At 40.8% G+C, this 25,725-nt stretch overlaps 1 protein-coding gene across 4 annotated transcripts in view; it reads left to right on the forward strand.

The window, feature by feature from the left end:
* Positions 1–25,725, forward strand: part of LOC145532511 (uncharacterized) — an 85,090-nt gene that overhangs the window by 18,741 nt on the left and 40,624 nt on the right. The window contains exons 4-9 of one of the 4 annotated variants that reach the window (XM_081557787.1): positions 415–1,835; positions 12,790–12,915; positions 17,814–17,909; positions 18,370–19,131; positions 20,007–20,062; positions 21,253–21,287. In XM_081557787.1, the coding sequence (XP_081413913.1) occupies positions 19,078–19,131; positions 20,007–20,062; positions 21,253–21,287 (145 nt within the window). In that variant the 5' untranslated portion in view covers positions 415–1,835; positions 12,790–12,915; positions 17,814–17,909; positions 18,370–19,077. The remainder of the gene's footprint in view (positions 1–414; positions 1,836–12,789; positions 12,916–17,813; positions 17,910–18,369; positions 19,132–20,006; positions 20,063–21,252; positions 21,288–25,725) is intronic. The other 3 variants (XR_014073313.1, XM_081557797.1, XM_081557804.1) reach the window with 3 other exon arrangements.

Below are 25,725 nucleotides of genomic sequence, written 5' to 3' on the forward strand. Positions count from 1 at the left end.
TGATCCCTGGGTCTAGAAGATCCCCTGGAGAAGGGAATGGCTACCCAGATATGAATCACTTTGCTGTATGCCTGAAACTGACACCCAAAACGAACACTGCACTTTACCCAATATTGTGTAGATCAGCTATATTTCAATTAAAAAACATTATGGGCCACCTATAAAGAAATGACAAAGGACAGTATGGTTTCTTGGAACTAGAGGTTGTGGGGCCCTGTAAACATCACTAGGCCCGAGGGAGTGACTGGGCCATGGTTTTGGAACCCAGAGTAGGAAACAGCTGTGCGGAGAGTCTGCCTGATGGGAGCTGTGACCTTAGGTTGAGAGATGCAGGGCCTGCACCAACAGTGCAGGAAGGAAGCGACGGCAAGGAGAGAAAAGGAGACTCTAACTTTACCCTTGTCCTTCCTTCAGATGTTCTGCTGCGGTCTCCACTGGCCAAGTCCACCTGGAGGCAGAGGGCCAGGGACACCATTGCGTCATGGAGTCATGGAGTTCATCCTTCCAGGGTACAGAGCAGGGAGAGAGGGTCTGGGGTAGGAGTGGACTGCAGACATTTGGCATGAGCTCTGAGGCCAGATCCTGGCTGACATGAAGAGGAATAACAAGGACCTCCCAGTGATTAAGGAGGAGTGATTGAATACAAATTCCAGGAAGTGAGTCCCAGAAACATCGGAGGAGAACTGGATGGCACTGTTGGGACTTGTTAAGTCCTTTGCTCTTACTATGAGAGAGGGAACTGTTGGAGAGTTCTGTGTGAAAAGGTGACCAGGGCTGAGATATCTTAAAGATACCTCTCTGGATGCTGGGTTAATTAATAATAGACTGTGGCAAGACAAGGATGGACTTGCGAGACCAATGAGGATGCTGTTGCCTAATTCAGACAAGAAAGATGATAGTTTATAGATGGATGCAGTGAAGATGATAAAAAACACTGGATTTCCAAATAAACTTGAAAAGTAGAGCAAACAAGATTTGCTGGCAGACTGAATAGGGTGTGTGTGTGTGAACCAAAGAGAGAAGTCAAGGAACCAAGGATGACTCCTAGTTGGAAGGATAAAGTAGCCATTGGTTGAGATGGGGCAAACTGTGGAAGGAGCACCACGTTTGGAGGAAAGCTTAGCAATCAGTTGAGGACATGTTGAGTCTGAGGTGTCTGTTCAGTTCAGATGAGTCTGAGGTTGAGTTCACTTGAGTCTGAGGTGTCTGTTGAAGTTAAGAAGTGAAGTGAAGGCACTCAGTCGTGTCCAACTCTTTGCAACCCCAAGGACTGTAGCCTACCAGCCTCCTCTGTCCATGGGATTTTCCAGGCAAGAGTACTGGAGTGGGTTGCCATTTCCTTCTCCAGAGGATCTTCCCGACTCAGGGATCGGACCTGGGTCTCCCACATTGTAGGGAGACACTTTACTGTCTGAGCCACCAGGGAAGTCCTGTGGCTGTTGGGACATGGTAAATAGACAGATGGCTTTATAAGTCTTGAGTTTAGAAGCAAGGTCTTACTGGGAGATAGCAATTTTGTAGATGCTAGTGTTGGATGGTCTTTAAATTCATTATATGAGATGTGATCACCAAGGGAGTGAGTGTGGAGAGACAGGAGAGGGGGACCAAAGAAGGTTCTGGAGACCCTATCACTAATGAGAAATCAACAAAGGAGACAGAGAAGGCGTTGCCAACACAGCCAGGAGAAAAAAGATAAAAGAAGAGGAGATGGTTGCCTGAAAAGAAAGTGAAGAAAGTGTTTCCAGTAGGAGGGAATGCTCAACAGTATCAACTTCTGCTGATAAATCAAGTACAATGAGGACTGAGACTTTACCATTGGCTTGAGTAACATGGAGGTAATTAGTGTCTTTGGCAAGTCCAGATTTCCTAGGATGGTGGGGAAACAAGCTGATTAGAGTGAGTTTGATGAGAATGGGAATGGAAAGATATGCATTGGAAATAATTAGGATAGGTTTCTCTCAAGAGTTCTTTGTATCAAAAAAGTATCCAAAAGATCTCATTCTAAAAAATGTTTTGCTATAAAAATAAGTAGAAAAATAGGGCAGTAACTGGAGATAGAGTCAAGAGAATTTTTTTTTTTAGCAAGAGGTAGAATAGCATGTTTTAGGGAGACAGGAATGCTCTAGCAGAGGAAAAAAAAATCAAAGATGCAAGAGAGAGAAGAAATTGCTGGAGAAATGTCTTTGAGAAGGCATTGGTGAGGGAAGCGATTGATCATATTGAAAGGTTGTCCTTAGATATGAGTGTGGACTACTGAGTCATAGCAGTGATTTTCAAAACTGCCCATTAGAATCACTTGGAGGAGTTTTTACAACTTCTGCCATCCATCTCTTATCCCCTAAAATTTAAAAACAGTTTCTGGGGGAGGACTTTTAAGCAAAATGTTTCCCAGATGGCTCTTAAGCTTTAGCATGTGCCAAAGTCACTCCAAGGACTTGGTAGAATACAGATTGCTAGGTTCCGCCTCCAGAGTCTCTGATTCAGTAGATCTGAGTCCATCTGAGAATTTGCACTTCTAATATCCCAGGTGATACCAATGCTGCTGGGCTGGGGACCACTCTCTAAGGATAGCTAATCATAGTAACAGGAGAAAATTATAGTGTGTGAGGGCCAATGAAGGTAGGTGAGTCAACTTGAGGACGTTCTCGTCTGATTATCTGAATATTCTCAGTGAAGTAAAAAGGACGCTTATTATTTAGGAGTGTGATGAAAGGTTGGAACGATGTCATCAAAGATTCAGGATAGAGGAAAGAAAGTGAAAGTGTTGGGCGCTTCAGTCATGTCCTACTTTTTGCGACCACATGGACTGTAACCCTCTGTCCATGGAATTCTCCAGGCAAGAATATCAGAGTAGGTTGCCATTCCCTTCTCCAGGGGATCTTCCCAGCCCATGGATTGAGCCCCAGTCTCCTGCACTGCAGGCAGCTTCTTTACCATCTGAGCCAACAGGGAAGACCAGGATAGAGGAGAAAGTAACTTATGGTCATTTTGTAAGTGACAGAGTGGGTGGTCTAAGGGAATGTAGCATGATTTGGAGGCAGGAACAGAGACCACTTGAAATGGGAAGTCATGAATTTAAAATGAGACCAAACAGCATGTTTGTTTTTTTTTTTTTTGCCCCCATTTTACTCTTGCCACATTTAGTTGCAAAGATCAAGTGTAGAGATGGTAGAGAGATGAGCTTGACTAGGGTTCAAGTTTTGCTAAAGATGAGTTACAAAGTGGTAGAGGAGCAAGAGATTGAGAGTGTTCACCAGGGAGGGTTTACAGTGATTGATATGGTGTTTAAGTTTGGGTCAGAGAGAAAAGGAAGACCTGAGAAGTGTGAGTAGAAAGGGGGTGGAGTTAAAGGAATGAAGGTTTTCTTTTTATTGGCGCAGCAGGATAGTTGTTTGTTAGAGAATAGAATTTTTGAAATTGAGATTAAGGAGGGGTTGTATTTATTCATTATGACAAGGTCCAGGGGAGCCTGTGATTGAGGAACTGTTCAGATCAAGATTATGGTGGAGAGGCGTTTCATAAGCAAAGAGTTGGCATACTGGGAACATCATTAATATGAATAAAGATATCACTGGGACCAGGACTTCCCTACTGGTCCAGTGGCTAAGACTCCACACTCCTAATGCAGGGGGCCCAGGTTCGATCCCTGGTCAGGGAACTAGATCCCACATGCTGTAACTAAGACCAATGCAGACAAATGAATAAATATTAAAAAAAAAAAATGGAGAAGGAAAGGCAGTGAGCTGGATGCTAAGGTTTTTGAGATACAACAGGAATGCAAAGGTAGGTCTTTAGGAAGGATAGACTGGTGTGGAAGTGAAAACCCAAGAAGACTTTTTCTAAGCTCCCCGCTAAGGGTGTGAGGCAGTGGGAGAAAGTAACCACTTCTTGAGGGGATTTGAGGGACAGCTTGCCTTCGGGGAGACCCAGTTATCTGTTGGACTAGGAAGGGCAGTCCTGGAGAAGGAAATGGCAACCCACTCCTGTATTCTTGTCTGGAAAATCCCATGGATGGAAGAGCCTGGTCAGCTATAGTCCATGGGATAGCAAAGAGTCAGACATGACTGAGAGACTTCTGTTTCTTTCCTTATCTTTCTTTAGGAAGGGCAGTAAAGCCCCAGAGGAGAGGTGAGGTGATTGGATGCTCTGAGAATGTCTGGCTCGAGTCCCAGAGGGCACAGCAGAACAGTTTCAGGAGAGAGTCAGGGACTGGAACAGAGCCAGGGATAGGACAGGATGGGGGTGCTTAGAGGCAATGAAGGTCACTTAGAGCTTCTTGGGTTGACCCATATAATTAGTGGGATGGGCCATAATTAGGTGAATCCTCATGGCCTCAAGGTGGATTCTTTGAATGTTGAAAGGTAGTAAGAAGTCAGAGCCTTCATACATCATTCAGGGCTCCTGAATGAAGGCCAGGGAGGGGTGGTCTCATTCTGGAGACATGAGGCTGTCTCTTCTCTCCTGAGGATGGTGTCTTGAGTGCACAGCAAGGAGATGTTTAACCCAGAGCACACAGTCAAAATCATTCTAATTAAAGGAAATGATCTTGTGAACACTGCCCAACTCAGGGGAAAAAAAATCTCTAATGATTACAGGGAGAATTAATATAACATTTTGGAAAGAACTCAGTCCTTATTTCTGTTCTGTAAAACACAAAGGGTAAAATAAAAACATGAGAAATTGCCCCTATCTATTGCTCTTTCATTTGGGTGATTTGGTTCATTAATATCTAGCTTTATCTTGGAGAAGGAAATGGCAGCCCACTCCGGTGTTCTTGCCTAGAGAATACCATGGACAGAGGAGCCTGGTGGGCTGCTGTCCATAGGGTGGCACAGAGTCGGACATGACTGAAGCAACTTAGCATGGATGCATGCATTGGAGAAGGAAATGGCAACCCACTCCAGTGTTCTTACCTGGAGAATCCCAGGGACAGGGGAGCCTGGTGGGCTGCTGTCTATGGGGTCGCACAGAGTCAGACACGACTGAAGCGACTTAGCAGCAGCAGCAGTATTTATTGAGTTTTGGTGTGCATGGCAATGGTTATGTCCTCTGGGAAATTCAGAAGAATCTCAGATGCTGGGTGGTTTTCAGTTCAGTTCAGTCTCTCAGTTGTGTCTGACTCTTCGTGACCCCATGGACTGCAGCACACCAGGCTTCCCTGTCCATCACCAACTCCCAGAGTTGGCTGGGTGGCTTAAATGAAACTAAATATTGCTTTACATTTCTCAGCATTTTTCCTGCTGAACATTTGCAGATATCAAAAGTTCATCTTGAACTCAAATTTGTTTTACCATGGCCAATATGAAAATTAAAATTTATAATTTAAGAAAAGGCCTGTGCATGTAGAAACTCCCAGCAACATGAAATTGTTTGTAGGGCAGAAACTATTTTACAGTATAACTAGAAAATCTAGAATATATGAAAGGGTTTCTCCTCTAGTTCCTACCACTGATCTCTGTTCTTGCAGTGGTCCCGAACATTTTTGGCACCAGGGCCGGTTTCATGGAAGATAATTTTTCCATGGGCCTGGATGTGGGGGGATGGTTTGGGGATGATTCAAGAGCATTACATTTATTGTGCACTTTATTTCTATTACTAAACACATCAGCTCCACCTCAATCATCAAGCATTAGATCATGGAGACTGGGGACCCCTGCTTTATATAGCACGTGCACACATGCATAGTTGCTTCAGTCATGTCCGACTCTTTGCAACGCAGTGAACACTAGCTCGCTGGGCTCCTCTCTCCATGAGATTCTCCAGGCAAGAGTACTAAAGTGGGTTGCCATGTCCTCCTCCAGGAGATCTTCCTGACCCAGAGATTGAACCCATATCTCTTATGTCTCTTGTATTGGCAGATGGATCTTTACCACTGGCACCCCCCTGCACAGCTCTTGGCAAATATTTCTACTACGTGTTGGCTACATTACTGTTACCTTCCACTCCCTTTCCACCTACTTCGTTCAGGAGTCACTGCTGGTGTTCATGGAGATCACTAATACTGGCTGAGTTGTCAAGGTCTTAGCCCCATCTTCATCTCCATGTGATCACCATTTAGTCTTTACCTTGTTCTCTCACCACTTTTGATTCAACTGATCATTTTTTCCATCTTGATACATTTTCTTCTGCTGTTTTCCTGAATCCCACATTCTCCAGGTTTCCTGAGTCTCCTTTGGCCATTCCTTGTCAGACTCCTCCTCCTCTTTCAGGTCCATAAAATGTTGAGGAGTCAGTCTTTGGCCCTCCTCTTTTCCAATTGACACTCCTTTCTTAGTTGCTCGCATGCAATCCTGCGATTTTAAAAATTGTTAATAGGATGGTGGTTTCTGAATCTTTATTTCTAGCCGTGAGTTCTCCCTGAACTCCCGACTCAAGTGTTGAACTATTTGACATCTCCATTTAGATGTCTAGTGAGCACCTGAAACTTACCAATGCCCTTGAGCTGGACCCTGATGTCTTCCTATCTCCAGTTTTTCCCATTTCAGTGACAGGTACCACCATTTACTCGGTCACTCAACCCCAACCGTCACAGTTCTTTTCCTTATACCCAGAATACTCTAGTAAATCCTTTAGCTCTACTTCCAAAATATGTCAAAAATTCAGCCATGCTTCGTCATTATCACCGTTGTCCAAGCTTTCACCTGGACAGCCACCAAAAATCCTTACAACTCATCTCCTACTCTTGTTCTCCTAGAGCCTAACTTGCATACAGAAAACAAAGCGATGTTTTAGAAATGCCAATCAGATTGTGCCCTTTCTTATTCCAGAACACTTACATCACAGTGACTCTAAAATGCAAAGACAAAGGTCTACATTTCTTAGTCATTTTCTCTCACATTCCCCCTTTCCATGGAAGCTGGCCACACTGGTATCCTTGCTGTAACTCGTCTCCTTGCTTTAATATACTAAATATTTTTCTATCACATTTTTGCCTTGGCTGTTTCCTTTGACTAAACAGCTTTCCCCCAAGATATACACAGCCTTGCTTTTATTTTATTCAGGTCTCTGTACAAATGTCATCTATTCAGAAAGGACTTTCTGGACCATCTTATTTGAATAGCAGTGCCTCCCCCATAAGTCATCCCCCCCACCCCCAGCACCCCACATTCTCCCTATCTTTCTACTACACTCGTTGTTCTTCTTGAACTCTGTACTACTTGATGTTATGTTATATATTTATTTGTTTATTTTTGTTTTTTCCAATGGTATGTAAGCTTACCAGAGTCAGGAATCTTATTTTATTTCTCTGCTGTGTCTGAGGCATTTAGAACACTTTGAAACTTGGAAAAATTAAATTACTGCTGATAAGGTGAGCCAAAGTTGCAACTCCCTCCAGGAAGACTTTTGATAATGGTAAACATTTGACAGATGGTGTGCAGTTATCTTGTTCTAACAGTTGTTACCGTCTAAGTAACTATTTCTGATAAGGAAACAGAAAGAACATTTTGTATTTTTATGTCTTAAACCTAGTAGAGAGACAGGCCCATAATAAGTGCTCAACAAATTTTTGTTGAATAAATGAATTAAGAAATGAAAGAATTACATAGAGATCACATCTCAAATTACTAGATCTTTAGATAATTTATTTTGCAGTAACTATGCCTCTTTGGTTAAAAATATTATTTAATGAAGCAAAATAATTTCACTTTGCTTTAAGTAGTAAAATGATTATGACCGTCTTTCTCTATGTCTTCACTAGGTTTAAAGCAAAATAACTTTCTATCAATCTAAGAAAAATAAGAGTGTATTTTAATTAACTGGTCCAGTAAAGAATCTGCCTGAAATGCAGGAGACTGAATTCCCTGGTGGCTCAGGTGGTAAAGCATCTGCCTACAATGCAGAAGACTCAGATTCAATCCCTGGGTCAGGAAGATCTCCTGGAGAAGGAAATGACAACCCACTCTAGTATTCTTTCCTGGAGAATCCCATGGATGGAGGAGCCTGGTGGGCCCCAGTCCATGGGGTCTCAAAGAGTCCGACAGAACTGGGCATGCATGCACGTACATGTATGAACTTTTACAAATATATTTAAATTGTAGATGATAGAACCATTTAAGACAGAATTATCTGTGTTTTTCAAGCCTTTACACATCAACTCCTCATGACAGAAATTTCTGGAAAAACTGCATATCCACAATAAAGACATAATAAGACATTTTATTGAATTTTGGAGTGAATTTAGTGAACTTTGGTTTTTTTATTCTTGCATTTTTATCATACAAAGCTCTTCAGTTCAATTCAGTCACTCAGTCGTGTCTGACTCTTTGGGACCCCATGAATCACAGCACACCAGGCCTCCCTGTCCATCATCAACTCCCAGAGTTTACCCAAGCTCATGTCCATTGAGTCAGTGATGCCATCCAACCATTTCATCCTCTGTCATCCCCTTCTCCTCCCGCCTTCAGTCTTTCCCAATATCAGGGTCTTTTCCAATGAGTCAGCTCTTCACATCAGGTGGCCAAAATATTGGAGTTTCAGCTTCAGCATCAGTCCTTCCAATGAACACCCAGGACTGATCTCCTTTAAGATGGACTGGTTGGATCTCCTTGCAGTCCAAGAGACTCTCAAGAGTCTTCTCCAATACCACAGTTCAAAAGCATCAATTCTTCAGTGCTCAGCTTTCTTTATAGTCTAACTCTCACATCCATACATGACCACTGGAAAAACCATAGCCTTGACTAGATGGACCTTAGTTGGCAAAGTAATGTCTCTGCTTTTTAATATGCTGTCTAGGTTGGTCATAACTTTCCTTCCAAGGAGTAAGTGTCTTTTAATTTCATGGCTGCAATCACCATCTGCAGTGATTTTGGAGCCCCCAAAAATAAAGTCAGCCACTGTTTCCACTGTTTCCCCATCTATTTGCCATGAACAAAGCAATTAGAGCTTTACTTTTTTGGACATGAAATTTTTTCCTCCTTTTCCTGTGGTAGTTGTGTTAGACTCTTCTTTCTCTCTTTTGCATTTCACACAGAAAATATCAAGAACTGAGGTTGGAAGGGTTCTGAGTCGAGTTGTCGGGAAATGTGGTTTCCAGTCTCTAGCTGTGTGATCTTGAGCACAGCACTAACCTCTCCATGTCTCCAAAAAAGAGGGTATTCTTGTTGACCTTTACTATGTTTTTTCACTTTACAAGTCTCTGGTTTATAAAGTTGATATCAATTTATTACAGGGTGAAATTTCCTCCCAGTGAAAAAATACACTCTTCAACACTGAACTCCACTGATGAGATCAAAGTAACAAGTTTTAAAATCACTTGGAATCCTAAATTTTTGCCACTCTATATTCATATCATTGTATTTGAAAAGTCAATTCTTCATTAGGAAATCACTTGAGTTATGTAAGGTATAAGCAGCATTCAGTAAGAGTTGGTTAATGTCTTACATGAGGAAGAATGGGACAAGTGCTATCTATTTGCTGAGTTTGATATGCTGGATTTAATATAGTTGGGGAAAATGCAGGACAAAATCAAGTGCCTTATAATGCACTATTGCATTCAGAGATGGAGGGTGAGTTCTATTCTCTCTCTCTCTTTTTTTTTTTATGCATTTTACATGTCAGATTTCCCCTGAGAATACTCACAATGTGAAAACACAGGATACTGGCTCCAGATAGCTGAGGTGCTTATCAAAGGAAAGATTTCAGTGAGCCCAGACCCTTGCATCTTCCCATACATACAAAAGTGCTAAATTCCTTAACCTGACATATCTGATCTTCTTTAATTAACAATATTCTTTTGATGTTCAGGCTCCCTGCCTTTTGTTGCAAAACTCCTATTCCCCTTGCCTCCTTGAAGCAGTTCTCTCAGGGTTACATGAGATGCTGCCTCCTGGGTTTGAGGCCCTAAAAATTCCCACTGAATAAAATATAACTCTCAACGACAACAACAAAAATTTTCATCAATGTCAAGCTTTTCTACAATTGACTTTATTGAATTATGATTATAGTATAATACACACATTTTAAGTGCACAGTTCTATGACTTGTGACAAATGTATAAGCCATGTGCTGTGGATTAAATTGTGCCCCCTAAAAAGATATGTTGAAATCTTAACCCTAGTAGTCTTTCAGAATGTGACCTTATTTGAAGACAAGGTCTTTACACAGGTAATCAAGTTAAAATGAAGTCATTAAGGCAGCCCATAATCTAATATAATTGGTAACCTTATAAAAGGGGGGAATTTGGTCCCACGCATGCAGGGGGAGAATGGCACGTGAAATTTGCAGTGATGCAAACCAAGCAACTACCAGAAAGTAGGATTTTCTATTGGATTTTCCATGCAAGAATACTGGTCAGTTCAGTTCAGTTCCTCAGTCATGTCCGACTCTTTGCGACCCCATGGCTTGCAGCACGCTAGGCTTCCCTGTCCATCACCAACTCCTGGAATTTACTCAAACTCATGTCCATCGAGTTGGTGATGCCATCCAACCAGCTCATCCTCTGTTGTCCCCTTCTCCTCCTGCCTTCAATCTTTCCCAGCATCAGGGTCTTTTCCAATGAGTCAGTTCTTCTCATCAGGTGGTCAAAGTATTGGAGTTTCAGCTTCAGCATCAGTCCTTCCAATGAATATTCAGGACTGATTTCCTTTTGGGATTGATTGGTTGGATCTCCTTGCAGTCCAAGAGACTCTCAAGAGTCTTCTCCAGCACCACAGTTCAAAGGCATCAGTTCTTTAGCGCTCAGCTTTCTCTATAGTCCAACTCTCTCATCCATACTGGATACTGGAATGGGAGGAGTGTGTTTCCATTTCTTCCTCCAGGGGATCTTTCAGGGATCAAACCCGAGTTTCCTGCACTGCAGGCAGGTTCTTTACCACTGAGCCATCAGGGAAGCTTTTAGGTGGAAAGTTAAATCACTTCAAAAAAGGACTCAGACCTTCATCAAGGGATACAGGTACTGTATCCCTGCATCAAGGGAGCAGGTACTGCTCCCACATGGGAGTGGGAGAAGGGGATGGCAAGTTGTCAAGGCCGTGGATGAGAGGTTAGATTATTAGAGCAGGATTTCTCACAGATACAGGAATAAATTCTCAGTAGGCATGCAGCTGTCCAAGGCTCTCCCAGGCTTATTAAATGGGGCCTGAGAAATAGAACCAAGACAATTCTCAATTATAGTTCCTTATAGAAGGTCTTTCTTGGTTGGGACTGAATCAGTAACTGGTTGGGACTGAATCTGACAGTTGAAGGAACTGATTCTTGTAGGAGGGAGCTGCCGAGGGGTTGGAAGAGAGGGACTAATATAGGGTGATCATGACATAGGGTGAAGAGCCTTCCTGGCTTACCTGTGCCTGAGGGGATTCCTGGGACATGGGCCTCTGAGTTGCAAAACTGAGAGTCCTGTTTTAACTTCTGGTCACCCCATGAAGAAATGTATTTGATAGTCTTGGTCAAATGCCTCCTCAAGTGTTGCTTAGGGTTAAATATGACAAAAAAATCCTTATGCAAAATGTTTAATGTAGTACTTTATGAAATGTGGTAATTTTATGAAATGTGGTAATTTTAGAAATAATTTTGGTGAGTAATATTCACTTTTTACTGACATATTTCATAATAGAATCTGAGTTTTAAAATTGAGATGGAAATTAGATGTCATTTAATTTTTCATTGTGTAAATGATAAAATTGAGAGCCAGAAAGATTGAATAACTCAAGTTTGTATAACTCCTTAAGGGCATACATTTTTTTGGAGTCCAAATTCTTTGCTTGGCCTCATCAATTTTTTTCTGCATCACCTAAAGATTCCTCCCTTTTCCTGTTGTCAAGAGCCTTTAAAAAAAGATCCAAAGGACTCTCATTATGATCAAAATAACATTTTTTACCTCTTTATTTTTGTCTGTATGAGATGATGGATGTGAACTACATTTCTTGTGGACATCATTTCACAATATATGAAGGTCAAATCATTATGCTGTACGCCTTAAACTTACACAGTGCTGTGTGTCAATTATATCACAATAAAATGGATCCAAAAAAGTGAGCTTTTATCACACATAGTCTAGTGGTTCTTCTTTTAGTTATATTTCTTCAACCTTTAAGACTTCCCTGGTGGCTCAGACAGTAAAGCGTCTGCCTGCAATGCAGGAGACCCAAGTTCGATCCCTGGGTGGGGAAGATCCTCTGGAGAAGGAAATGGCAACCCACTCCAGTACTCGTGCCTGGAAAATCCCATAGGAGGAGCCTGGTAGGCTACAGTCTATGGGGTCGCAAAGTGTCAGACACTACTGAGCGACTTCACTTCACTTCAACCTTCTTCACAAGTTTCTGGTAAAATGTACCATAGAAGTCTAAGGATGTTGGTGTAATGTTTCTATGACAGTTATTAATGTGGAAAACAAATAACATGAATACCATTGCCACCATTTCTGTAGTAGAGGAGATATGAGCCAGTGGTTTAATTCCAGTTTCTTAGGTGGGTTGAAGGGAAGAACACTATGAGTTCAAGGGATCCAGCAGTACTTTTTGGCTCCTGGGTATCTCTTTAAAGTCCCTACCACAAATCTCTGAGACAGATACTTAGCTTCGGGGTCAGTCAATTTACTCTTTCCTATATGTTGTCATTTTGGTTACTGCCTGGGCTATAAGTCATATTCAGGCCTCGCATTCCTGCAAGTACGAAAAGAAATCGAATACTGCACAGCCACCCAAGCTCGACCCCATAAACCGTTACGAGAGAATTCCATACCTGCAGAGCGAATGAAAATGACAAATAACTCTTCAAACTTCAAAGTCGAGAGGAACAGATCGATTCCAACTGGAGGGTCAGTCTGACATTTTTCATTCCATGTATTGGCAGGTCCATCGTGTTGAACATGTTCAGAGCAGCTCCAGGGGGAAATGTCTGCTGCTGAGAAGCACAAGCAGAAGGATGTTTTGAACAAGTTCATGGATAAGATGTGTATATACTTTAAAAGTGCTTCAGGTGAGTTTGGGAGAAAAAACAGTCCAGATTCTTCAGTCCTTAAAATGGACACTAGCAGACTAGCCTTGAAATAGCCCCTTGGTATTTCATCTGGCCCTGTTCAACGTTGGATTGAGAGTAAGTTAGATCTGGGTTCAAGTTGAAAATATAGATTCATCTTTTGACTCTCAAACCAATGAAGCTACTAAATGATGGGTTAAATAATTATCATCACCAAGGATTCTGTTTTTGTTTACATGCTATCATCGATTTAATTTGGGTTGAATTGGTTGATTTCTTTGCCCAGACAATTCCTTGACTACTTTGGAATTTAAAAATATGTATTATTTTTATAAAAAAAAATTAAACAAAATATCACTTATTGTTCCCAGGAAAACTGTGGATGTTTTAAGTGGTAAAGAAAGAAAACATTTGTGACCAGGGTCCAGAAGCTACATATGTGGGACTAAAAATGTTTTCTTCCATAATAACCTCAGTTACAGGAAGGGAAATTGGTGTTTCAAAACTGAATGGTTCATCCTCAAAATTCTAGGGAAGTTTTTCTGAATTACCCCAGAAGCTAACCTTAATATTAAAAATCTCTAGGGAGTTCTAAAATATCCCTTAATGATGAATAGATAATCTCTCATGGGACATTTTCTCTGTTTAATTTGGTTAATATCACCTCTATCATGCTTTTACGAAAGCACCAAGTTCAGTGTTACGTAAGTAGTAATAACCAGAGTTTCAGGCTTCAGTAAATATAAGGCCTATTAAATACAAACTAAGTGAGGTTCATTGCTTTTGCTACTTAATAAATATTTAGCTTAAAATAGTCACCTTATTTTTTTCTCTAGTATAAGACCTAGCATGTAGTGTTAAAGACAATTAAAACTTAGTTTCATGAGAAGATCAAATTTAGATGGTTAATATGCCAACACTGGAACTGGGAGATTGCTTTCTCAGAGGGAGTAAAAGTTTTTCTCTGTAATATATTGTTTTCAATAAGGAATCAGTCCCTGCATTAACTATTCCAATATTCATTACAAAGGAAAGCATAATAAAACATATCTTGTCAGATTAAGAAGCTCCTGAATCAACCTTTGGAAGACACAGTGGAGCTTCTGAATAAACAGATGATATTATGTAATGATATTATGTAATGCAATGCTAGCAGGCAACCTTAATTATACTTTCTCCTAGCATGTGAGAGTAATTCCCATGAATTATGGTGAGTAAACATTGGGATGGCAACCAACAGAATAATTTTTAAAGCAGTCACATTGCATAGTAGTTCTTTTGCTTTGCTGTTATGCTTTAAAATACCTAGTTTTTATCATTTTCCTTAGTTTGATCCAACTCACATTTGATTTTGTAATCTTATCAAGAATAAATCCCTATCTAATCAATGAAGCACAGAAAGAAAGTAGGGAGAACATAGCTCATAGTTTTTCCCTGTGCAAATGAGAAGCACCGTTTCTGCATAGACAGAATAGAGGTTGAGGACCTGTATACATTTTCTTGTGCTGTCATACTGTGTGAGGAAGGCAAGCCAAATCCATCTCCTAGCCTCAGTTTTCCCATGTGTGAAAATGGAAAAATTGGAGTTAGCATGATTATCTAAAGTAATATAAAATACTATAACCGAGACAGGCTGGGACCTGGGATGCTTCACTGCAATGCCGCAGTGCTTGCACCTGGACACACCTCTCCTCCAGCAACAAAATACAAAGAAGCTGTATGGGACTAAAGATAACTGAACAAGCACAGTTGGGGCAGATTCTGGACCAAAAGATATAAAAAGTACAAAGAAATCCAACTGCCATTTCTGAAGACCCAGGAACAAAAACTGAGTGTAGGGAGCAAAAGCAGGGTACTGTGCTTGCCCCCCCGAACACAACACCACAAAGGGGTGGGCAAACCACCTAAACCACCCCTCCTGCCTGACCTTTTGGATATACCCCTCTCCTCACCTCATAAAAGGAACACCGAGAGGGAAAGTAGTCATACACCGATGTGAGAGTTAGACCATAAAGAAGGCTGAGTGCCAAAGATGTGGTGCTTTCAAACTGTGGTGCTGAAGAAGTCTCTTGAGAGCCCCTTGCACTGCAAGGAGATCAAACCAGTCAACCCTAAAGGAAACCAACCCTGAATATTCATTGGAAGGACTGATGCTGAAGCTGAAGCTCCAGTACTTTGGCCACCTGATGCGGAGAGCTGACTCATTGGAGAAGACCCTGATGCTGGAAAGATCGATGACAAAAGAAGAAGGAGACAGAGGATGAGATGATTAGATAGCATCACCGACTCAGTGGACATGAATTTGAGCAATCTCTGGGAGACAGTGAAGGACAGGGAAACCTTGTGTGCTGCAGTCCATGGGGTTACAAAGAGTTGAACACAACTCAGCGATTAAACAACAACAAGGGGAAGTGAGGAAGGGATCCTGTTAGTCGTTTTTGCTCCCTCCTGCAGCCGGTGCAGTAGCCCCAGTAATGTCTTACTTGAATTTCTTGTCTGGCCTGTAGTCAATGTCTATTGCATGGGGAAGACTAAGATCCCTGGTTGGTATCACAACTATGTATTATGCACAAAAATATTCCTGAAAGTTTTCATTGTAAATCCATATTATGTGAATAGAAAATTAAATTCACTAGGTGAACTGATTTTAGGAAATGTCATGGATTAATCTTCCTATAAAACAGATTTTTTATCTCTCATGCTTGTTTAAAACGTAGCAAAAACCATCACTAAAGGAAGTCACTGTGTTTATAATAGACTTAGTGAAGGTACACCGAGTTTCCAGATTTTTTGATATGAAAATCTATTTTGTAGCCTAAGCTGGATATAACTATAAGCAGGTGGGGCCATTTTGAGAAATCTGACAAAATCAAGGAATTCTTCCTCTGAAATGGTATCACATAATTTGTCTGGATTCACCTGAATGTGCTTCTAGACCAAGGCTATTGCTAAAATATCACAGAAAAGTAAAATGCCTTTGTCAGTTCGTTTAGTAGTCTGATGTATGGTACATACCTTTCCATTACTTTTGATATATAATCAATTTGAAGTCACCAGAAATGTCTTCTAACCAGAAGTTTCATTCCAACATTTCTGACGCGTACTGTCTAAAATGTGACCAACATAATATGATGATTGCTTTCTGAACTACGAGTGCTATTTCCTCTATAAAAGCCCCCTTTATGAGCAGATAATCTATGAGAAGCTTGATTTTTTAAGGTAATTTCTTAATGTGACAATCTTGCCACAACTTATCTATTTTTCCGCCAATCTATAGGACTGGAGTCAATCTGGATATTTAGGTCTTCTTAGTCTTACATCAAATAAGATGTTCTCACATTAATGATTTTAGTTAAGTTTAGATTCTGTTTTATTCTTAAATAAGCACTATGTTTATATGATTCAGAATTCAAAAGGCATAAAAGAATGTTCATTGAAAATTCTCTCTTCACCCCATCCTTCTTCGGCCACCCAGTTTCATTTCCTGAAGACAACAATGCCACTCGTTCTTTTATTTTTGGTTTTACCATGTGGCTTGTGAGATCTTAGTTGCCTGATCAGGGATCAAATCCAAGCCCTCAGCAGTGACAATGGGAAGTCCTAACCGCTGGACTGTAGGAAAATCCCCGTCAGTAGTTCTTTGGGGATTCTTCCAGAGAGAAGAATCTATGCTTCATATACAAGGTGGCTCAGTGGTAAAGAATACACCTACCAATGCAGGAGACGTGGGTTTGATCCCTGGGCCGGGAAGATCCCCTGGAGAAGGAAATGGCAACCCACTCCAGTATTCTTGCCTGGGAAATCCCATGGACAGAAAAGCCTGGTGGGCTACAGTCCATAGGGTCACAAAAGAGCTGGACACGACTTGGTGACTAAACAACAGCAACATAGATATAAATAGACGGTATGCTGGGGACTTTCTAATCAGCCATGTAGAATGTGTCCCAAAGTTACCTGATTTCCAAGGTGATGTTAATGCCCTCATATTTCCACATTGTGCATGCATCAGAATGGCTGAGTAGTTTCCACAGCTGTCCCAGGCAGTAGCAACAGCAGAGAAGCCCTAGGGCAGAAAGTGATAAGTGGGTGGCATGGCTATGGAGAGGGGCTGAGGGGCTACCCAAAGTGGTTCCTGAGCAATAACTCACAGTAAACCAGTAGAGCCAAGAGGACAGGAAAAAAGGCTCTAGAGATGTCCAACACACTGACCATTTTGGCATGAGTATGCACAGTCCATCAGACTTTAGGAGAGGTGGTGATACTGAGATTCTAGCTTGGATTCAGATTTTAATACATTCACATAATTCTAGAAAGAGACTCATCTTGAGACTTTTCACTCCATGAGTTTATTGTCCTACTAGACTTTCCTTGTAGGCATTTGTGTGTGTGTGTGTGTGTGTGTGTGTGTGTGTGTGTGTGTGTGTGTGTGTTAAAATATACATAACATAAAATTTAGCTTTTTTTGTTTTTGTTTTTGGCCATACTGTGTAGTTTGTGGGACCTTAGTTCCCAGATGGTGGTGGTTTAATTGCTAATCGTATCTGACTCTTGCGACCCCATGGACTGTAGGTCACCAGGCTCCTCAGTCCATGGGATTTTCCAGGCAAGAATACTAGAGTGGGTTGCCATTTCCTTCTCCAGGGGATATTATAGACCCAGGGATTGAACCTGAGTCTCCTGCACTGCAGGCAGATTCTTTATTGACTGAGCTACCTGGAAGCCCATAGTTCCTAGACCAGGGATCAAACCTGTGCCCGCTGCATTGGAAGCATGGAATCTTAACCACTGGACTTTTAGGGAATTCCCTAAAACTTAAAAAATTTTAAATATCAAAGACACACACATACACATGTATAATCACAGACGATTAGTGAATAATTTGTGTAAATCTGTTTCAGAAATTCAGAAGAGATATTTCTGTGGATCAGTAACAGTGGTGGTAATACAACAAATCCCACGAATAAGATCTCGTGAGAAAGAAGAAGAAAGGAAGTGTAGGTTCTTGTTATTTCTTTCTTTTTTTTTGGATAGGTAAGAATTGGATTTACTTAGAGAGAAACACACTTTACAGATAGAGGGTGGGCCATCTCAGAAGGTGAGAGAAAGAGCCCTTTCTTAAAAAAATTAAGTATAGCTGATTTACAATGTTGAGTTACCATTTCAAGTATATAGCTTGGTTCTTGTTAGTTATCTGTTATATATATAGCAGTGTGAATATATTAATCCCAAACACCTAATTTATCCTTCTTTTTCCCCTTTGGTAACCACAAGTTTGTTTTTTATGAATTCTATTTACCACTTTAACCATTTTTAAGTGTACAATTCAATAGTGTTAAGTACATTCACATTGTTGTATGCGACCTCATAAGCTTTTGTAGAAGAAAGGCATGGTAGGCAGTTTCAAATTTCTGCTCATGTTGAAAGTTGCCATTTCATGCCTTATTTCTCATTTAGACTCCTGCTGTATTAAAAGACTTTGACGTCTTTCCATGAATTTGCCTTCTGAAGATCTATAGAATGAAAATCACTAAAAGATGGTGTCATATCTGGAATTCTAGAGTCCCAGAAATGGCTGAAAATTTCCAGGAGCAACAATAATTTGAAGTGGCCATCGTTTTACTCATCACTATAAGAAGTGCCAAATTTTGGAAGTATCAAATTAACCCATTCAAGGAATATTATTAGAAAACTTCATTATAACTTTTGTATACAGTGCTTAAGGCAGTGTTTCTTGACTTTGGCACTATTGACATTTCAGGTCAGATAATTGTTTATCATGGGGCTGTAGAATGGTTAGCACTGTTCCTAGTCTCTACCTGCTAAATGCTGGTAGCTCCCTCCCCCAGTTGTCACAATTAAAAATGTCCCCAGAAATAACCAAATCTCCTGGGAGGGGGCAGCAAAAATGCCCATCTTTTAGAATCACTAGCTTAAGAGAGTGCATGTAGGGAAACCCTGATTTAGCACATCATGTCTAGAACTAATCCCAATGCCAGTTGCATCCAAAGATTACAAGGGGATGCAGCATGGTTGAAATATGGAAATAATTTTATACTAGTTGCTAAATAGGCATATCTCTCTCCTTTTCTCCCTTGCCTTTGGCTTTTCTTCTTTCCTCAGCTATTTGTAAAGCCCCTACCCTTGCTCCTTGGAAGGAAAGCTATGACAAATCTACACAGCATCTTAAAAAATAAGGACGTCACTTTGCCCACAAAGGTCTGTATAGTCAAAGCTATGGTTTTTCTAGTAGTCATGTACGGATGTGAGAGGTGGACCATAAAGAAGTCTGGGCACGGAAGAATTGAGGCTTTTGGATCATGTTGCTGGAGAAGACTCTTGAGAGTCCCTTGGATTGCAAGGAGATCAAACCAGTCAATCCTAAAGGAAATCAACCCTGAAAATTCATTTGAAGGGCTGAGGCTGAAGCTCCAATACTTTGGCCACCTGATGCAGAGAGCTGACTCATAGGAAAAGACCTTGATGCTGGAAAAGATTGAAGGCAAATGGAGAAGGGGGTGGCAGAGGATGAGACAATTAGATGGCATCACCAACTCAGTGGGTCTTCCCAGGTGGCCCTTGTGGTAAAGAATCTGCCAGCTGTTGCAGGAGACTTAAGAGACACAGGTTCAATCCCTGGGTCAGGAAGATCCCCTGCAGAAGAGCATGGCAGTTCACTCCAGTATTATTGCCTGGAGAATCCCATGGACAGACGGAGGCTGGCAGGCTACAGTCCATAGGATTGCAGAGTTAGACATGACTAAAGCGACTTAGCAGGCATTCATGCACGCATGCACTGACTCAGTGGATATGAATTTAAGCAAACTCTGGGGGATAATGGAGGACTGAAGAGTCTGGCATCTTACAGTTCATGGGGTCACAAAGAGTTGAACATGACATAGCGACCGAACAACAACAAATAGGTGTTGTTCTTAGATCTCCAAATTCTTCTCCCACCCTGTGCTTTCTCCTCTGCAGGACATACTTCCCACCTCCCCTCCACTCCAGAACCTGTCTTTTCTATTATTAAGTTGTATTAGCTGTGATTACTTATTACTGTTATTATTTATTTTATTGTCACCCCTTTTGTGCAGCTTAGAGGAAACTGGGCTCATCACACCTCTGTATTCACAGAGTCCTTGGACAGAAGGTCAGTTTACTCCCTTTATTTTGTTGTTTTGATAGACAAATACTATATATTTTCCTGTTCTACACATTATCCCTCCTCAAAAATGATTGATCTCCCTTTATCACTGAACACGTGTTACACCTTATTCTGCTGGAGTTTTGTTTTAAAATGAGCTTGTTTTGAGAATCAATGGAGAGATACCCAGAGAGAAATTGCTATGTAAACTTACAATGTAAAACTCGTTCCTACTGAGAAGATAAGAAAAGCTTTGTCAACTTGCTCATAATAGAGTCAATGATAGACAGGGCTTGGAGTTCATCCTCACAATACCTGAGTCATTTATTGACAAGCCGCTTCTGCTTCTTTGCAGATTTAGAGACACTGACAAACATATTTTTTCAATAATTACCATGGATCTCAGCCTACATTCTTAATTGCAGGATTATTGAGCATTTAAATATTTTCTTGTGTTTTCCTTGGCTTTCAGAGAATTGTTTTGTTTGAATCTGAAAAAACTCACTTCTACTTCTGCCTTACATTAAGAATTATTGACCAGTTTTCTGAAACTTCAAAAATTAAAAACCTTCCTTAAAATACGTGAAAGCAAAATTTGTCTATCAGTTCAGTTCAGTTCAATGGCTCAGTCATGTCTGATTCTTTGCAGCCCCATGGACTGCAGCACGTCAGGCTTCCCTGTCCATCACCCAACTCCCAGAGCTTACTCAAACTCATGTCCATTGAGTCGGTGATGCCATCCAACCATCTCATCCTCTGTCATCCCCTTCTCCTCCCACCTTCAATAGTTAGAATTTTAAATAACTATCTTTTTTTTAATATAAAACTCAATGGGCTTTTTCTCTTGAAAGTAAAAGGAAAGAAAGAAAAATAGTACTACCCTTTCCCACAGCAATCCAGAGACAACAATTTTTAATTTTTTGTATATAATATTTTAGACTTTATATACAGATAGTATTTTTGTTAAAGGCAGCACACTCAAAGTCTTCCCTTTTCTGCCTAATATAATGTAGATGTAAATTAGTTCTGCATGACTCACTTGTGGTAGTTGTGGAATATTTCCGTATGAATGATCATTATGTATTTAACCTTCTTGGATCATAATTATATTGATATTATGTTATCTTTATAATCAACATTGTAATTATAGTTTTCATGTATACATCTTTGCGTGTTTGTCCTATTATTTCTTTTAGATTATTTCCGCAGAGTGAAAACATGAAATCAAACGGTAAGCACATTTTGCTTTTCGGTGTTTGTTGCCAGACTGCTTTTCGGGAAGATCTGCCCAATTTACATTCTAATAGGGTACAAGTTTACCTGTACCCCACATCTCTGTTCGACACATATCTTTGGAAAAAGTTTTTTTCAATGCGTTTTGAAGACCACCCAAAATTTAAAGTCTTGAATTGGCTTAGCTTGACTGTGAAAGTTTGTGATTCTGTCGACTTGAACGACAACCATAAAATTCAACATCTTCCCAGAAGAAATCAGTTCAATCCACTGTAGAAGTTAGTCTGGGAGTCCAGAGAGAGATGAAAGTGAATCATATGCCTGGTTGTTGAGAGATGTGACTCTATGAGTTTACCTTATGAGACTAGTACCAACTTTATAACTTACCTGACTTTGGTTTAAGTTTCTGCCATAGAAATTCTGATAAAGAACAGTGATGATACTGAAGGTATTACATTATTTTTATCACATTCGGTGACAGAGAAAATGTAGCCTTATTTCATAGTGCTTCTTCTGATGGAGTTATTTTTGAATTCTTTTTCTTCATCTGCTTTTGAGATGCCAGAGCCCAGGTGAAGCACAGTTTGGTTCTGGGTTTGAAGTGAAAGGGTTTCCAGAAAGGAGGCCCACAGGTCTCATTTAAAGTGACTCCAGCTGGGCATAGAACATTCTCCTCCAGTGGAACAACACCCAGTCTGGGGCTGGATCTGGGATCTGGGCCAGGAGATAGCTAATGACACACTGGAGTCGAATTTTTGGGTCCTGGGCAGTTCCATCCCTTGTGGGAGAGACCATCTTTCTTGACTTTCTCTCCCTCTGCCCCCTTCCCCAATTCTCCTATAAAGCCCAGAGGACAATGCCAAGTTGCTTTCGAACTTGTTTTATGTGTGGACTCCCTGTAACTTTTTGAGGGAAGGGGTTGGGGAGTAGTGGGGCAAGAAACCAAAATTTGTTAAAAGCCTACAATATTCTGGCACCGTATGGAACTTCTCCTTGCATCATTATAACAACACCATGAGATAGTATATTGGTCCCTGTTCTCCAGAAAACAGAACCATAGGATATATATGTATGTATATTTCACTATTGTTGTTTAGTCATAAGTTGAGTCCGATTCTTTTTTGACCCCATGGACTGTAGTCCTTCAGGCTCCTCTGTCCATGGGATTTCCCAGGCAAGAATACTGGAGTGGGTTGTCATTTCCTTCTTCAAGGGGTCTTCCCAACCCAGGGATTGAACCCATGTCTCCTGTATTGGCAGGCAGATTCTTTACCATTGAGCCACCAGGGAAGCCCAATATATATATATGTATATGGAGAAGGCAATGGCACCCCACTCCAGTATTCTTGCCTGGAAAATCCCATGGATGGAGGAGCCTGGTAGGCTGCAGTCCATGGGGTCGCGAAGAGTCGGACACGACTGAGCGACTTCACTTTCACTTTTCAACTTTCATGCATTGGAGAGGGAAACGGCAACCCACTCCAGTATTCTTGCCTGGAGAATCCCAGGGATGGGGGAGCCTGGTGGGCTGCCATCTGTGGGGTCGCACAGAGTCGGACACGACTGAAGCGACTTAGCAGCAGCAGCAGCAGCATATAGGTATATATACATACATAAAAGATACATATACACATTTTAGAGCTTTATAAATTCCTCACCCTATTTCCTCTTTTCAAGGAAATTAGAATATTCTGCTTTTGATCGGCTACCTCTTAAGACATTGAGTGCTTTGGCAATTTCAATATGCAGATCGATTCATTTTTATTCTGTATGTACCAAGGAGCTTGTGCATTCCTTCATGCCCACTTAGAAATATAAAATGGGAATTAAAAAAGTCAGAAATCAAATGGCATTACTTCATTAGAATATAATCATTCAACCCCTAAATCATCATGTTTTGGCTCTGAGCATCATTATTTCAGAAAAATAGAGTTTTGATGGCAGAGACAGCAGTTTTCTTTAAATGCCGTATTTGTCTTCTTTCATTTGACTCATCTTACAAGGATAGCTTTCAGAGAAAACTGGAAAATGCCATGAATTATTGACTCAAGGGAAATGCTAATCTTACATTGAGAACCACTGTGGTTATTTTCAAATTTGAAGTCGTCCTTTGAATGTTTTATGTAGGTAAGGGATTAAAATCTGATAATTGATATAGGAAACATTTGAATGGTTTGTAAATTTTATTTTGTAATGGACTAATTTGGGGATGAAAAGTGATTCATATTCATAAATATATGATGGATTCTCTGGACATCACCTCCATATCTATCTGCTATTATGAATGCTTAAGTGAACATGAGACACACACTAAATTACTCATCATTGAAAATGTAAAGACTATTAAACATTCATAGCAATAAACTAAAAGTTTCTACTTTCAGAAGTGTACGGCCTCCTTAAATTCATTTTAGAGGGAACTTATGGTCAAATCATATTTCTCATTTTCACTTCCTATCTGCCCAAAACATGCATAAAGGAATGTTAAATGTATTTTGTAAATTACAATACCTTTGGGAAGTAAAAGGCCCCACGTTACATGGCAGTTCTGGCAAAAAAAAAGTGGTAAAGCAAAAGAACATTCATAATAACCAAGGACTGGGCTTCCCTGGTGACTCAGTGGTAAAGAATCTGCCTGGCAATGCAGGAGACACAAGTTCGATACCTGGTCTGGGAAGATCCCACACGCTGCGGAACAACTGAGCCCAAGTGCCGCAACTATTGAGCCTGTGCTCTAGAGCCGCAACTACTGAGCCCTCGTGCCTCAATGACTGAACCCCGTGTACCCTAGGGCCTGGTGGTCAGCAACAAAGAGAAGCCACCACAATGTGAAACCCGTACACCACAACTAGAGAGTAGCCCCCGCTTGTCGCAGCTAGAGCAAAGCCTACAAAGACCCAGCACAGCCAACAAATAAATAAAATTATATATACATATATAAAGAATCAAGGGCTTACTGCTTCTTATACTTCTAATTATCTGACACAACCTTTCCTGTACATGCTCACCGCCCATGAACATTTCTGTGTATTTTTGTGTAATATCATAGAGATAGTAAACACTCAGAAGCATAGGCAGAACCACACAAGCAACCAGATTTTCCAGTCCAGAAAACTGTAAATCGGGTGGTAGAACATCTCAGACTAAAGACCTAAGGGCTTCTTCAAATGAAAATGAACCTTTGACACCTAATCTTGTACTTGGAAGTTTTATTTCTGGATGTGCCTCGGGTGGGCAGTCTAGGAAGGGCTGAGTAGAGCTCGACCAGTATTCTCCAAGCATTAGGGGACATTTTAGGGATCAAAAAAACTTCAGGGAACCATTGCTCTCCACTTTGAAATGATCCTAATTTTATTCCAGTACCATCTCTCTGTGAGCTACTCCCAACTGCTACCCAACAGCCCAACTCTGTTCCCTGCCCCTTCAAGATCCAAAGCAGTGACCCAATTCTGAAAATTTTATTTATCTTGTTGTTGTTTAGTCATTAAGTTGTGTCTGACTCTTTGTGACTCCATGGACTGTAGCCCACCAGGTTCCTCTGTCCATGGGATTTCTCAGGCAAGAACACTGGAATAGATTGTCATTTCCTTCTCCAGGGGATTGATTCTCCTGACCCAGGGATCAAACTCACATCTCCTGCATTGGCAGGCAAATTCTTTACCGCTGAGCCACCAGGGAAGCCCAAACTCCCTAAGAGGATACAAAAAACTGTTTACACCTGTGAAGTAGTTAAGCCTTGCTAAAGATAGCCAACCAACCAGTCAACTGACAGTCAAACAAATCTAGGTTTATTAAGCAAAACTAAATAAAAGCAGTCAGTGTTGCTCACATTAAAACAATAAATAAAAAAAGAGAACTCTCAGGTTTAGAAGACAAATGTTCCTAAGGAAGATTCTTTAGATGACATGAGTTATGAGCCTGACTAGAGCTAAAGTGCATATACAGCTATATTTTGCCTATTGGTGGTCTTGTTAGCCTTCTACATAGATGAAAGTCACTTCTACTTCTTCTGTGTTAACTGGTGTGAGCCTCCGGCATGCCTCTTCCTCTGTCTAGGCTTATCTAAGCCACTTCCCCTTCCGCTTCATCCTTTCCATCTTTGAGATAATGGAGTCGAGGTTAATGACTTCTAAGGTTGCATCTTGGACTAATTTGTCTTCACAGAACTTCCTATAATTGGAGTGGATAAATGGATTTTGTCATGACTGATATTTTTCCTGTATGGCAAATAGAGACTGCTGTAATCTCTGTGAGTAAGAGACCTTGTCCATTTTCTTTATTGCTATCAACCCAGAATTTAGTGCCTGACACAAAATAGGTTTGCTATTAAAAAGAAAGTTGTACTGATTGAAAAAAAATGCCCAAAGGGACTTCCTTGGTGGTCCAGTGGCTAAGACTCCGTGCTGCCAAATGCAGTGGTTCGGTTCAGTTCAGTT

This window comes from Giraffa tippelskirchi, chromosome 2 (assembly GCF_054371585.1).
Source record: "Giraffa tippelskirchi isolate mGirTip1 chromosome 2, T2T-mGirTip1v1.2.pri, whole genome shotgun sequence".
Classification (NCBI taxonomy): Eukaryota; Metazoa; Chordata; class Mammalia; order Artiodactyla; family Giraffidae; genus Giraffa; species Giraffa tippelskirchi.